The sequence below is a fragment of the Vicia villosa genome, linkage group LG7, assembly GCF_029867415.1.
Source record: "Vicia villosa cultivar HV-30 ecotype Madison, WI linkage group LG7, Vvil1.0, whole genome shotgun sequence".
In the NCBI taxonomy this organism is placed as follows: Eukaryota; Viridiplantae; Streptophyta; class Magnoliopsida; order Fabales; family Fabaceae; genus Vicia; species Vicia villosa.
Genome location: NC_081186.1, coordinates 78690789 through 78706922, shown reverse-complemented (window position 1 = coordinate 78706922; position 16134 = coordinate 78690789). Strand labels below are relative to the sequence as shown.

At 33.2% G+C, this 16134-nt stretch overlaps 1 protein-coding gene across 1 annotated transcript in view; it reads left to right on the top strand.

The window, feature by feature from the left end:
- The window catches only part of LOC131620924 (uncharacterized), a 6784-nt gene extending 5679 nt beyond the window's left edge, over nt 1-1105 (top strand). Inside the window, exon 2 of the mRNA XM_058892110.1 lies at nt 5-1105. Coding sequence (XP_058748093.1) covers nt 5-31 — 27 coding nt within the window. The 3' untranslated portion in view covers nt 32-1105. The remainder of the gene's footprint in view (nt 1-4) is intronic.
- The last annotated feature ends 15029 nt before the right edge of the window (nt 1106-16134 follow it).

Genomic DNA, 16134 nt, shown 5'->3' with positions numbered 1-16134 from the left:
GAAGGTCTATATCCCAAAGTCTGGAACTTAAATCTGCTGGAGAAGTAAAGTTTGGAGGGAATCAGAAGGGAAAAATCATAGGCTCAGGAACCATATGTATTGGTAATTCTCCCTCTATAACTAATGTTCTTTTAGTAGATGGTTTAGCTCATAACTTATTATCCGTAAATCAATTAAGTGACAATGGTTATGACATAATCTTTAATCAAAAGTCTTGTAAAGCTATTATTCAGAAGGATGGCTCAATCCTATTTACAGTCAAAAGAAAGAACAACATTTATAAGATTGATCTTTCAGATCTTAAGAACCAACAGGTTACTTGCCTTCTGTCTGTTAACGAAGAGCAGTGGGTCTGGCACAGAAGATTGGGTCATGTTACTTTGAGAAAGATCTCTCAGATTAACAAACTCAATCTCGATAGAGGACTCCCTAATCTGAAATATAAATCAGATGTTCTTTGTGAAGCATGTCAGAAAAGGAAGTTTTCAAAACTTGCGTTTAAATCTAAAAATGTTGTCTCTTCCTGTAGGCCTTTAGAACTTCTGCACATTGATCTTTTTGGCCCAGTCAAAACAACATCAATCAGAGGCAAGAAATATGGATTGGTCATTGTAGATGACTACTGCAGATGGACTTGGGTAAAGTTCTTAAAACACAAGGATGAGTCACATTCTGTGTTTTTTGACTTCTGTAATCAGATTCAATCTGAAAAGGAATGTAAAATTATAAAAGTCAGAAGTGATCATGGTGGTGAATTTGAGAACAGATTCTTTGAAATTTATTTCAAAGAAAATGGTATTGCCCATGATTTCTCTTGTCCTAGAACTCCACAACAAAATGGAGTTGTAGAACGAAAGAATAGGACTCTACAAGAAATGGCCAGAACCATGATCAATGAGACTAATATGGCTAAGCATTTATGGGCAGAAGCAATTAACACAAATTGTTATATTCAGAATAGAATCTCCATTAGGCCTATTCTAAATAAGACTCCTTATGAATTGTGGAAGAACAGAAAGCGCAACATTTCATATTTCCATCCATTTGGATGTGTATGTTATATTCTGAATACTAAAGATCATCTGAACAAGTTTGATTCCAAAGCTCAAAAGTGTTTCCTTCTTGGATATTCTGAACGCTCTAAGGGCTACAGAGTATACAATACTGAAACTCTGATAGTTGAGGAATCAATCAATATCAGATTTAATGATAAGCTTGGCATTGAAAAGCCAAAGCAGTTTAAGAATTTTGCAGATATAGACATCTCTAACTCAGATCATGAAGAACCCAAGGGAAAAGATGATTCAGAAGATCAAGTTGCAGCTTCTTTAGAGAACCTTAGAATATCTGAAGAGCCAACACTCAGAACATCCTCTAGAATCAACTCTGCCCATCCAGAAGATGTTATAATTGGAAAGAAAGATGATCCCATCAGAACAAGAGCATTCCTAAAGAACAATGCATAATGTCAATTTGGTTTAGTGTCTTTGATTGAGCCAACTTCTGTTGATCAAGCTCTGGAAGATGCTGACTGGATAATTGCTATGCAAGAGGAGTTAAATTAGTTTACAAGGAATGATGTTTGGGATCTGGTTCCAAAGCCAAAAGGATTCAATATCATTGGAACGAAATGGGTCTTCAGAAACAAGATGAGTGAGAATGCTGAAGTTGTCAGAAACAAAGCCATACTGGTTGCTCAGGGCTATAGTCAGGAAGAAGATATTGACTATACTGAAACCTTTGCAGCAGTGGCCAGGTTAGAATCTATTAGATTATTAATTTCTTTTGCCACTCAGAATAACATCACCCTGTATCAGATGGATGTTAAGAGTGCCTTTTTAAATGGTTATATAGATGAAGAAGTTTATGTTCACCAACCTCCTGGTTTTGAAGACTCTAAGTCTCCAGAACATGTTTTTAAATTAAAGAAATCATTATACGGTTTGAAGCAAGCTCACAGAGCTTGGTATGAAAGATTAAGTTCTTTCCTTCTGGATAATGGTTTCACAAGAGGAAAAGTAGACACAACTCTCTTCTGTAAAACCTATAAAAAGGATATTTTAATTTGTCAAATTTATGTAGATGATATTATTTTTGGAACATCTAATGCTACACTTGGAAAGGAGTTTGCTAAGTCTATGCAGGCAGAATTTGAAATGAGCATGATGGGAGAACTCAAATATTTCTTAGGCATTCAGATCAATCAAACTGCTGAAGGAACTTATGTTCATCAGACTAAGTATGTCAAAGAACTTCTGAAGAAGTTCAATGTATCTGAAAGCAAAGAAGCTAAAACCCCAATGCATCCAACTTGCGTTTTAGGTAAGGATGAGGTAAGCAAGAAGGTAAATCAGAAGATCTACAGAGGTATGATAGGATCTCTTCTCTATCTGATTGCCTCTAGACCTGATATTTTATTCCGTGTTTGCTTGTGTGCTAGATTCTAATCAGGTCCTAGAGAAACTCACTTAACTGCTATTAAGAGAATTCTTAGGTATTTGAAAGGTACTACTAATGTTGGTTTGGTCTACAGAATATCTGAAGAATACAACTCAGTAGGATATTGTGATGCTGATTACGCTGGAGATAGAGTTGAAAGGAAAAGTACTTCTGGAAGCTGTCAGTTTCTGGGAAATAACCTGATCTCCTGGTACAACAAGAAGTAAACAACAATTGCTCTTTCTACAACAGAAGCAGAATATGTAGCTGTTGCAAGATGTAGTACACAGATGCTCTGGATGAAAAGTCAGCTAGAAGACTATCAGATATATAAGAGTAACATTCCTATATTCTGTGATAATACTTCTGCTATTTGTTTATCTAAGAATCCTATTTTACATTCTAAGTCTAAACATATAGAGATTAAACATCACTTTATTTGGGACTATGTTCAGAAGGGTGTTCTTTCTTTAAACTTTATAGATACAGACCATCAATGGGCCGGTATCTTTACAAAACCCCTTGCTGAAGATAAGTTTAAGTTCATTCCGAAGAACATTAGTATGGATTTATGCCTAGAATGAAGTTGTTGAGATGATCTGATATATGGATTAGACTGAAGATGTTGATTTATTTAATTTCTTATTTTATCTATCAGATGTTCTGATTATGTATGTTCATATAGATACTCTGAGTTTGTTATCACTAACGTTTCATGTGTCTAAGTATGATTCAGAACTTCTGTTAAAGCAAAACAGCTGTCACCTGCTATTCCAGATGATGACCACGTGTTCATTCTGAAGGGACAAGCATGCGTGTAGTTGATGAGACGCCGCCCTAGGTAACTGTGCAATTGATAACCTAAATAAACAAAACACATCTTTATGCCCAATAAAGTTAATGAACTCGTCGTGGACTCATCACCTGACAATTCCATGATCATCTAGAACATCATGACCAACTCCTCATCTTCAAAAGATGTTCTTTTCCTCCTCTTGGGGGTCTGCTTCTGGCTTTCGGTCCACGATATTCGCTTCTTGTGCATGTGTCTGCTGGGCATGGGCCACAACCATATTCTCTCTTCAACTTTAAACTTTTTAGATAACATCTCATGGTGGTCTTCTAATCACAATGGATAACCCTGACATGCCCATTAGGTTAGCAGGTGCTTCATGCACATGTATAATATAGACATGACGGCTCCTAAGAGGTTGAAAGTTGACCACCCTACGATTATGATATATGAGGAAAGGGAATCCATAATTTGATATCTTACCTTGATCATACTCGTGCCCTCCTCTGCATCGAATATGGTCTTCAGGGTCATGTAACCCTTCACCTATACTTGTTCGCCCTGGAGTCCCACTAGCGAGCCTGTGAAAGCTTTGAGGTCGTCCAGATCCAGGAGAAGTCTCTCAAAAGCGTCCCAGTAGAGGATGTTAGCATAAATCCCCTGATCAATTAAGACTCTTTTAATATCCTAGTAATTACTCCTCACAGTTATGACATGTGGGTCTATGTACTTGGAAATATAATGATGACAATAAACTGGTGACTTACTTGGTTTTGATGATGACAACACTGTAAGGTGAAGTCATCATCTATAGTGATGATTCACTTGTGATGCTGGGAGATCAATATGCCACCTGATGTGATGATTGAGGCTATTTGGTTTTGATAATGACAACATTGTAAAGTGAAGTCCTCATATCATATCCCATCTCTAGAGGATAACACCAAATGTCAAGTAATATTCATTGGAGTCGGCGAAGATCTCTGATCAAGCAGTATGTTAATGAGGGTATCTATCGTGAAGAGTTATTTCAAGCCTCACCAGGGAGAAAATTCAAGGTTCAAGTAAAGTTACAAAGTCAAAGATAATGCTGCAAGGAACCTAAAGCATCAGAGTTGTGAAAGAGAGAAAGTGTAATAGCTTGCCTTTTCGTGTTGATTGATCTGTGTCTATAAAGGTATACGATTAACTCTTGATTTTACTAAAGCAAATATAACACATACTATCAAATGATCGGAAAGCCTCTTTGACTTTTATTAAAACAACCGTAAAATATTTGTGTGCCTAGCTAATGGATTATAGACTCTTTATAATTAAGTAAAAAAGTTATTTATATGGAAAAATTGATTATCCCATTAGGGTTAATTAATAACCAAATTTGTAATCTAAATATTCAATTATTAGATCTCTTAATTGATTAATAGCAGTGCCTTTTCAAAACCTTCCTTTTTCGTATCACATAATCGATTATGGGATATGCATAATCAAGTATTAACATTAAAAGGCCCATGAATCCTTTACATATTTGAGCCATCTTTTGTATTATAAATATATGGCTTCCCCTCATTTCAAAATACACCAGAAAACATATTTTAAATACCATCTCTCTCTCTCTCTCTCTCCCCATTTCTCTCTATTTCTTCATTTTTTCCTTAGTGCTTTTGACAGTGAATCTTTTATCTGTGAGGGGTTTATTTCTTGTGAGAGGTATTATTTTAATATGTCTCTTGTGAGAAATTTGTTTTGGGTTTGAGATAAACTAATTAAAAAGCTCTTATTTGGTTGTTGAGGTGAACCCGGTAAAACCTTTGTTTGGTTGGGAGGTCTCTATAATTAAAACTCTTGTTTAGTTCTTGAGCTTAGACTAGTGTTAAAAGCTCCTAGTTAGTTCGAGATTGTCTTGGTGGTAAAATCTCTCGGTTGTGATGTCTTCGTAGTTAAAATCTCGTGTTTGGTTAAGAAGAAAACTATTATAAATGAGCAATCCTTTTGTAAGGAGGCTCGTGGGCAAATAGTGTCAAAAGCTCACATCATAGTAGAAATCTCAATAATAAATTCTTAGGAAAAAGAGTAGGCCAAATCATTAGGCTGAACCTCTAACAATCTTTGGTGCATGTTTTTCTTCCCTAATCTGTTTACATTTAAGTTATTTACTTCCGTTGTATTTCTTCTGTCTACTTTTCTCTATTTCGTTGCTTATATCTCGTTTTCTTTATGATTTTGTTTTAAACTCTGATTTTATCAAAGACTTTTATTCAGACATTATTTTTCAAACCCACACAATTCATCATCTCTTATGTTTGGAGTCACTTGTCCAACCACTGTCATCAGAGCCAAACTCTTGTTTAAAGACTAATCGTTTCAGAAGGAAGATGATGATTGCAAACACTTTTGTTTTGAATACATATATTTTCATAGATACACCTCCACCTTTAGATGGTGATAAGTTTGAATCGTGGAACATTAGATTTAAAAGTTTTATAAAAGCTATTGATTTTGAAATGTGGGATTTATTAATAAAAGGCCAGTTTACTCCCACTTTCTCCTTTAATGATGAAGTAGTAAATAAACCAAATTTTTATTGGACCAAAGAGGATAGGTGAAAAATTAAACTTGTTTTTAAAGTCAAACATCTTTTGATAAGTGATTTAAGCTCTAAATAATCCTTTTACGTTTTTAATTGTGAGATCGTCAAGGAAGTATGAGATACTCTTGACATGACTTATGGAGTTTCTCCAAGTAATGAGAAAGCGAGAATGAACACACAAATTCAGGAAGTTGAAATGTCAAATGAATATGAGAGATATTCTCATAGATGATACTCAACCATTAGAACCCTTGAAGGGTATATTAGAAATTTTGTATTTAACAACTATTTATGAAAGAATTGGAATTAGAGATCTAATCAAATCCTTAATTCAAAAGATAGTGGTGCCTTTGTTAAGTTTCACAAAGAATATAGAAAGGCGGAGGTCATCAAGAGACTCAATGAGTTGATCCCGATCCTCAAGGAAGAAAAAGAAAGATCTTCATCTTTCTCATCATCATCTTCATCAAGAGAAACTTTTGGAGAAGTAGAAGGATTAATCTATGTTAGCGAACATATTTTCGCTAACATAGATAAATTCCCCCGTGATGTTGCCAATTTTTCATGGGTCGCTAACATAGATAAATCTATGAATAAATTTATTATTTCTTATATTGTATTTTGTACTTTATATCAAAATACAAAAGTAAAGTTTAATTATGTTGAAGAACTTGTGAAAATAAGTTGAAAAAAAATATGAATAATGTCATAACTTATTTTCATAAGTTCTCCCAAACAATTAATTTCACGAAACTTATGCTATTATGTAAGCTCAAATGTTGATTCTCTAGTATATTTAAACATCAGTTGAATTGCTTATTTATTTATGTTCAAATGATATAGGCATTATAAATAGACTAACCAGGCTTTCGAAAAGGCCAAGCTTAGGCCAAAAAATAAGCCCATGATAGGCTACAAACCAAACTCAGACTTTGAGTTTTTTAGTAGGTCAAACTTAAACTTGACAAAACCTAACTCGACCCAACCTATTTTCATACCTGGCTGGAATTTCCAAGGCCTGTAAATTTGTAACATAATCTCAACCGTTAATAGCATTCGATCAAGCGTCTTATAAATAACTTATTAATAGCATTTGATCCATTGACACCATATATATGTATATATTTTTATTTTTTAATTTCGTTTAATATGACCGTTTGATTAATTCTTTTAACAATTGAGATTTGGTGTAAGTCTTTACACATGATGTCAACGGATCCTCCCTTTCTCTCTCTATATTGATTGTTTTTATACTAATGTAAAATAATGCTATAAAATTGCCAGGACATATAAATTATAAATTTGAAAAAGGATAATTTTGTAAATTTTATTTGTGTTTTATATAAAATCTAAAAAAGTAGTTATGCTTGATTAATTTTCTTAATCCTCGTAAAAATTGTTATTTTGCCTTATCTTTGTGACTGAATATGTGAAAAAAAATACAACAAGGTCCTAAAAAATAGTATAGCTGAAGGGAGTTGTTTTTTTTATGTTCTTACTTCTTGCACCCATTATTTCTTTTATGTTTTTGTCTTCTTGACACAGGCTGTTATGGGCCAGCCCTAGTTATCTTCTCTTTACTATGCTAACTACTCGCAGCACCCCCATGTTGTTGGGCTGGACTTTCTCTTTCTCACATCATATTACTGAGTGCACTCAAAGTTTATCAAAAGTTACTTTCACACCCCACTATGTGTGAAAGACAATTCTTACTTGAACCAATTTGACCTAAATTTTAATCCAAGAGTAAAATATGCGTGATCTGCAAATTTCATATGTAGATTGAATTGCTAATGTGATGAATATGATTGACTTGTGAAATATATTTCTTCATTCTCAAAAAAATGTTTTATTTAAACTATGGACACTTAAAAATAATTAGATAAATTGATTTTACTAAACCGCCCATGGTTCAGATTTAACATTTTTTATGATTTCTTAATAGATGGATGAAGTTTGTAATTGTTGTATTTTATTGATTAAGTGTTAATTAAATTGGCTTCCAAACACAACGTATGAAGGAAGCAACAATAAAGCCGGTAGACCCATAACAGACAAGCACAAAAAGTTGGGGGATTCAAAACCAAAATTGAGAGACAAAAGTCATTCTATATGAAGCATGTTAATAATAAAAATATACATATTGATTATTAAGCTTATTAACAGAATTAACATGAACTCTTGCACAATTTAGGTAGCGAAATCATTATCTCAGAGATGACTATAGGACATTGATTTTTTAAAGATAAAATTGTTAGAGAGTTTGGAGAGGAAAGCGTTAGATGTATCAATAAATCAAACGTTTAAGATCTAAGATATATATTGACATCACATATCTACCAAAAACTTTAAAATAATGTAAATATAAATCATTATATATATATATATATATATATATATATATATATATATATATATATATATATATATATATATATGAGTTAAAAGGTAGTGCACTGACAATATAAAACTATTTTACACTGTCATCCAATAGAGAGTCATGAATGTGCCATGTTATTAAAGTTTTTTTTAAATAAAAGAATGTTTTAATTGAATGCATGGTGGTGATTGGTTGACAGTGTAAAAATATTTTATACTGTCAGTGCATGATCCCTTTTCTCTCTATATATATATATATATATATATATATATATATATATATTATCCATTTTGCTTATCCAAAAAAAAAAAAAAAAAGGGTCATGAATATTTTAAACCAGATCAAAATCTTTAATGGAAATATGGAATACGTTTTATGCTCTCATCAAAATATAGGGTTTGTTTTGTTATTATGAGTTACTACAAATTTGTCCAAAAACTCCGTACACATAGCTAAGCAACTTATTCCACACCAGGTTCCCATCACATATAAAACAACCAACCGACATTATTATTGAGCAAATGATTATATCTACTTTTCAGTCCTCTCTTTATGAAATTTATCTCATTTCATGAAAAAGTCATAGGAATCAACGTGTGACTGGATTTTATGGAAAAAGACATGCAAGTTAACAACCTCCAGAACATGATTTGATATACGTGTTTTTTCATTTTCCCGTTAACATTCTCTATAAAGAGCCCTAACGCTAACGGCACTCAGTACATTCGAATTCATTTGCGTGGCACACCGTTTGCCATATTTCCTGCATTGATTTTTGTTGCCTCGTAGTCGTTGGTTGGTAGTTGTGCAATGATGGTGTTTATAACCGTTTTGAAGAATTTCACTCCCTCGCAAGAATAATAAAGTCAGAATTATTCTTATTGTACCATTTATGGTTGAATATAGAAAAAATAAAGGTGTTAATCATCAACAGCTTGACAAATCAGTGTTAAAATATCAATTATGAGAAATGTCGACATCTAGCAGTGTCATACTGTATCTTAGATTAAATAAAGTATTGAATTTCAATAAGAAGATATATCCATATTTAGAGTCTGATTATGTTTTTAATATGATTATCTTCCATAGGAAAGGTAAAGCCTAGTTTTCGTTCTTTGGACTTGGGTAACAGGGAATCTGTCTAGAATGAAGAGGCATTTTCATGCTGTGTTTAGTTGTTAATGTGTATTTCAAATGTTCCTTAGCTAATGACCCGGTACAATTTGAATGAGATGTTGATGAGTAGGTTGGATAGAGTTTTGGTGTCAGAAGGTTGGAAGGATAAGTAGGGTTAGACTGTGGTGGAGTAAAAAAAAATTATGAAGTCCGGGCAAGTTTTCACTGGCTCCACCACTGATTTCATAATTTATTAATTTTCTACTAAAATAGTATTTGACATAATAATTTTTTAACGAATCGAAATCGATAATCCCTCTAACATCATGCGTGTAAGTATATTATGTATTAAGCATTTGTTTGCATTAAATTCATAGGTTTAATGATGATGCAACTTTGTCTGATCTTCCAAATCAGAAAAGAAGGGTAACATTGTGAAAGATTTGTTGAGCTGTAGTAACAAGTTCCACTGTGCAGTTTGGGATAGAGAAAATTGATGGAAGAATTATTTTTGACTTATGGAAAAGTTCATGTCAAAGATGTTTTGATACAATCAAGATTACACAAGATGAAAGATTATGTCGATGGTTGAAGAGCTTCATACCAACATGGAAGTTGCACCATAAAGTTTCAACTTGGTTTTCGACATGTGAAAATTCTTGAAGTGGTTTAATTTCAAGTGAAGTATATTTTTCTTTAGGTGGAGTATGATATTTCTTAAAACTATGAATGTCGGTGAAGACAATGTGAAAATTCTTGGAGTGATGTAGTTTCAAGTGACTATACTCTTTATGGTGGAGTATGATTGTCGGTGAAGACAATGAAAGTTAATGTATTATTTTCAATCAAGGTGGAGATTGTTGGGTTCGTTTAAAAATATATATGTTGAAGAAGTTCAACATCACTTATTTTTGTGAAGGAAGAGAGAGTCCAAGACGATATATATGACTCAAGTTTTTCTTTACAAGATGCACCAGTCAAAAGCATTTTAAGCTTGTATTTGACTTTCTTTGTTCTCTTATACTCTTGTTTTAGAGTGTTGTGAGGTGTAGTTAAATATTTGTTTTGGAGGGTGTGGGTGTAATAGGGGCTTGGGATAGTTGAGAGTATAATATGTGTTGTAACAATTTTCAATTAGTATCATTCTCTAGTTATATATCACGATGTTTTTAATGTGCGAAATCACATTATTTTATTGTGACTCAATGTTTTTAATGTGCGAAATCACATTATTTTATTTTAAAAGGTTGAACTAATTTAATATGAATGAAAAAACACATTTCACTTTGGACGCGAAATGCTTCTAACCTCGTTTACAAAAGCAACGTAAGGAAGGGTGTCATGAAAAACTGCCACTTTAATCCTTGGTGTTTTAAAAATCGAGGGGTAAAGTTATCTGCACATGGGTTCAAACTCCAAATTCTGCACTTTTATTATTTTCAAAACTAGCGCATCATACCTCTCGGTTTATCAATAAAACCAAGAGGTAAGATATATTGTTTTTTTAAAAACTCGCTACAAACTACAAAAATATTAATAAATTTATTGTTTACCCAGAATATTACATTGTTTACACAAAATATTAAAGTAAAAATATATAACAAATTTTAAATCCAATTCATCGTCATCACTGTTAGTAAATGATGGATCCTCGTTTAATTGAAATCTCGGGAAATAAAAAATGTTGGGGGAAATATATTCTAGATGGCTTTTGCATTCATTTGTTTTTGATATAAAAAAATGTTTAGTTATATAAAATAAATATACAGTTATATATTATTCAAGAACACAAATCTTAAACCAAATTTTTTTCTACTCTAGGAATCCATCATAGAGAACTTTACCAAAATTTTTTACGCTTCAAAATTTTCATGTTATATGTTTCATTACCAAATTTTGATATTCAGAATGCTTTTATAATAAATGTATGAGGTTTCACGCGGATCACTAATGACAGTGTCTAGAGTGTTGATACTCATTAAATGGACGACTAAGATTTGTTTAAGGACGATGAATGTCTTCAATAAACATGCTTAGATATCACCTCGGTTATTAGAAAAACCAAGGTAACAAGTATTTCTTTCCACATACCTCTCAGTTTCAGTTGAAAACCGAGGTGAATAATAATTTGTTTATAAAAAAATTACATTGTTTACACAGAATATTAAAATACAATGTTTACAACAAATGAAAGCTATTTACAATTCTGATAAATTATTTGTTCTAAATATGAGAATTTTTTCTACACTTGTAATCCATCCCGAAGATCTGTTCCCCAAGTTCTTGAGCATTTCTAGAGCAAATATTTTCATAAGAAAAAGAATAAGATATATGGTGTTGAAAATATCTTGAATAAATTTTGATTAACAACATATGAAGGTTATTCCAAAACAACAATATCAACATGTGAGATAGATTGCAAGGGCACAAAATTTTTTTGTTCAAGAAAGACATATGAGAATTGGAGTTTTTTTCTATCTTGCAATCCATCCAAAAGACTGATGCGTAAAAGTTTGCAGTAGAGCGACTACATATAAGTTATGGTGATGGTAGAAATTTATTAACGAGTGCTTTTATAGTAAAATTTGATTATATATTCCCTCAGTTATTTGAGAATCCGAAGGATTAGATGATTTAATTTATTACAAATAAAAAAGATAAACTACATTTGCTCGGTGATATGAATTTTTTTACCCTCGTTTTTATATAAAAACTGAGGGATAAGATGTTTTGCCAAATATAGGCGCGTTTTTTGTTCTAAATAAAGCTTAAAATTGTAGAAGTTGGGAATCGAATATCAAATACTGAGCAACATTTTATGTTGATTTTATCCAAAATCGAGGTATTAGATACTCCTTCCATTCTCTTTTATAAACAAATTTGCCTTTTTAGATTCATTTAATAAATGATGTATTTAGACTATATATAGACTTGGTACATTATTTAATTAATGTATCTAAAAAGTTAAAATTTGCTTATAATAAGGAACAGAGGGAGTATCTTTTTAAAAAAATTAAATAACGGCGTAATCTAGGACAATTGACCTCAGATTTTCAATGAATGAGGTGAAAGCTTTGTCATTAAATGTATTATTTATAGTAGTGAAACATTATGGTGTTTCCAGGACGTGTGTTGTTGCTATTTATGGTTTTAATTTGTGAAAATTTATTGGTTTAATGATATAGAAATTAACATCGATGAGTTTAATCTCCCAACAAAATACAGATCCAATAGATTATTTTAAAAAAATTGTTGTGGATGCAGGCACAAAAGATATTTGTTTTGATGCCCACGACAAGAATGAGAACTTCCCTTAGCTAGATGCATTAAAAATATTGACATGCTTGGTCATGGATCTTAAAAATACACTAGTTTACAATTATAGCATGATTCAGAGTTTGTACATTTTTATCTTTCACCGAAGTATATTAGAGATTTGGTGTGGGGTACTGAATGCCTGGACTTATTTGTACTACAATTTAGTGCATGTAAGTACATTTTTGTAAAGAGATGTAAATTTATATTTATTTTTCCCAATTGTTTTGAATGTCATGTCTCACTTTAATATTTGAATTTTGTTTTAACATTTAGGACTTGTATCATCTTTGTAGAGAAGCAAATAAATCTGATTTGTATGGATTCTTGGAATTCCTACAATATTCACTATTTAGGGTATCATGGAAGTGATATTCAAGTCTACATAAAAAAACAGTTAAATGATTTGAACAAAGTTTGTTATTTTGTACCGTTTCAGCATGTGTAAGTATATATGAATATGTGTTTTCTCTTATTTATCATTCTATTTTTTTACCAATTACTAATTATTCTCATGTTCATGCAGTGATCATTGACATTTAATAATTATATTCTCTAGAAAAAAATAGCGTGTAGGTTTATATTTTATGTTACTTTGTTATATATATTTATAATACTAAGGTTCTGTTTGGCAAGACACAATTTTGAACTTATAATTCATAAGCTCATATGATAATTTAGACCTATTTTGTAACGATCTTTTCATCACTGTTAGACGCTGGCCTTAGGATCTAGAGGGGGGGGGGGGGGTGAATAGATCGTTCACAGTTTTACGGATTTAAACGAATTTTCAGCGGAAGTGAATTCTGAATCGACTCGCGTCTATTCCGAACCACTATCGAAACGATTATATATGTGTTTAAAAAACCAGTCAAAGACTTGAAGTAAATGATAAGAGTATATGTCGCAGAATCAAGATGTTTCTCTTATGAAAATCAGATTAACTTTTTGTATGATGGACAATGTTTGCAATGCAGTAAGAGTGATAGAAACAAATATACAAACACTTGGTGATAATGATCAAATTGAAGGTAATTCAATGTGTGATGGATTGTGATGTTTATGAACGAACTTAATTCACAATCTTAACACTCGAATCGTTGATCAATTTGCTATTATAACCAAATATGAACAGAATGTAAATGAAAAAGTAAAAGCGACAAGAACACGATATTTGTTTAGGCAATTCGTCGATCGTCCTCGCTACGACTACGTCTGCCCCCAATTCCAAATTGAAATTGGGTAATCTTTCATTAATGTTGAAAGTAGTATATACAAAGAAGATAACAAAGCGATAAACGATAAACCAATTATGTCGATCCTTTGAATCTTCTTCCCCCTTAATCTTGAGCCAGATCAAGGTTATCCAAGAGCTTCACTTTGATTCCCTTCTGCAGTGTCTTGATTCCTTGAACTCCCCGTTCCTCAATCGTTACACTCAGCCGAATCCTCAATGAACGCCTCTTGATAAAAACCCCCAAGAACCACCCGTCGTGGAGGACAAAACCCGCAGATTTTATTCACCAACAAACCCCACAAACCTTCACCCACTAGGAATCTTCAATTCCGTTCCATGGACGTTATCGAACTCATCACTAACCCGCAACGCAAGAATGATTATGTGTAATTGTGTTGGAGATGATGAAGAACGAAGATGAGAAGCGTTTGTGTATCTTTCAGTCGTTGGTGTTGCTTGAATAATTACCCTTGCACAATATATATGATTGCATAACAGTTAGAACCAAGAAAAACTGATTTTTGAACTTTCTTGATCAGTTAGGTCGACCACTTGTAGTGCTTAGGTCGACCTACCAGAGCTTGCAGAATTTTGCTCCCAGTTAGGTCGACCTGTTGAAGGAGTAGGTCGACCAGAATCCTCTTCTGATGCATTCTGGGGACATTTTCACAGATTAGGTCGACCTAGTTGATGTGTAGGTCGACCTAACAGGCTGGTATGTAAAATTCATCAATTTAGGTCGACCTAAATGATGTGTGGGTCGACCTAGCAGGAGTATATGAATTTTTCTCCATTTTAGGTCGACCTGGGTTGATGGTAGGTCGACCTAACTGCTGTTTTTCTGCATTCTTTTTGTTTAGCTTGTGTTGAGTCAACCTTTATGCATAGTAGATCATCCTGTGCTTTCATGAGTGATTAAATGCTTTGCTTTTCCGATTCCTCCTTGTTGTTTGGATGCTGATTCCTCCTTGTTGTTTGGATGCTCATTTGAGTTTGCCATAAATCAAAAACATCTTAGAGTGTGATCTTGTATTCACATACTCCCCCTTTTTGATGATGGCAAACCAATAGTCAAAAAGCTTTGGTAGTAAGTGACACAGGCTCAACAAGGCTCCCCCGTACATCCAGCATCTATTTCTCAACCAAGCAATCTCTCCACAAGGCTCCCCCGTACACTCAGCATCTATTGTATCTATCTCCCCCTTTGACAACATCAAAAAGAGAAACAAGGAGAACAGAGTAGGAGAGTAACAAGAGAAATGAAGAATACCGGTAGTCATAGAGATAGATAACATGTAAATGGTGAAATCATAAGAACTAATCATGTTTTAAAGAAAGCCAACAACATACATAGTAGTTCAAGAGATTAATACAAGAAAACAGAGAGTACTACATCATATAATGTTTTTAACAACAAAAAAAAAACTTAATGGCATGAAATGCAATGAAATGATGATATGATAAACAATATGTCCTAACGCCTGCCCCTTCTTCCTCTTCCTCTTTGAAATGTATGAGGTCGATCTTCTTCAACCTGTTCCAACAAATCCAGCACAGACATGTTAAGAGTGTTGAAGCTTTGGCTTATGTTAGCATGGCGATGCAATGCCGTTTCCTCAAACTGATTCTGCCTCAATATGGAGTTGGATGCAAACGTTTCAAAATCGTTCCTTTGTTCCTGAACCAAGCCGTACAAAGATTGGTATTGACGTTGTTGTTCCTCATATCTATCTTGTTGAAGCTGCTGCATTGTTTGAAATTGAAGCTGTTGAGTTTCAAAGTTCTGCTGTTGTTGAAGTTGCATAGCTTCAAGCATAGATATTATGTTGGATTGATCAGGAGGAGGTGGAGCAGTGTATCCCCAAGGAATTTCTTCCTGTTGAGACGGAACATATTGCCAATTTGGATCCGTGTCATGAGCTATGTCTTCCATGGTTTGATCCTCATCATTTGCTATTTCTTGATCGTTTCCCTCTTCCTCATTTCCTACATTGTTTCCAAACTCCGTAGGATCATCATAGTTGTAGATAACCTTCCCTGTTCCTTTTTGAATGAGATAATAGGTTTTCCTAACAGGATTCCAATGATATCCCATAAGAGTCAAGGTGGTTTGTGAGAATTCTTGGGATTGATGTATGCGAGTGTAGTGTAAGTGATCAAGTCGCATACCAAAGTGATTGACAATTGTTTGAATGATTGAACCATAACACAGGGCTGTAGTCTTCTGTTTGACGTCATGAAACTTAGCAGCTAGGAAGTGAGGCCAG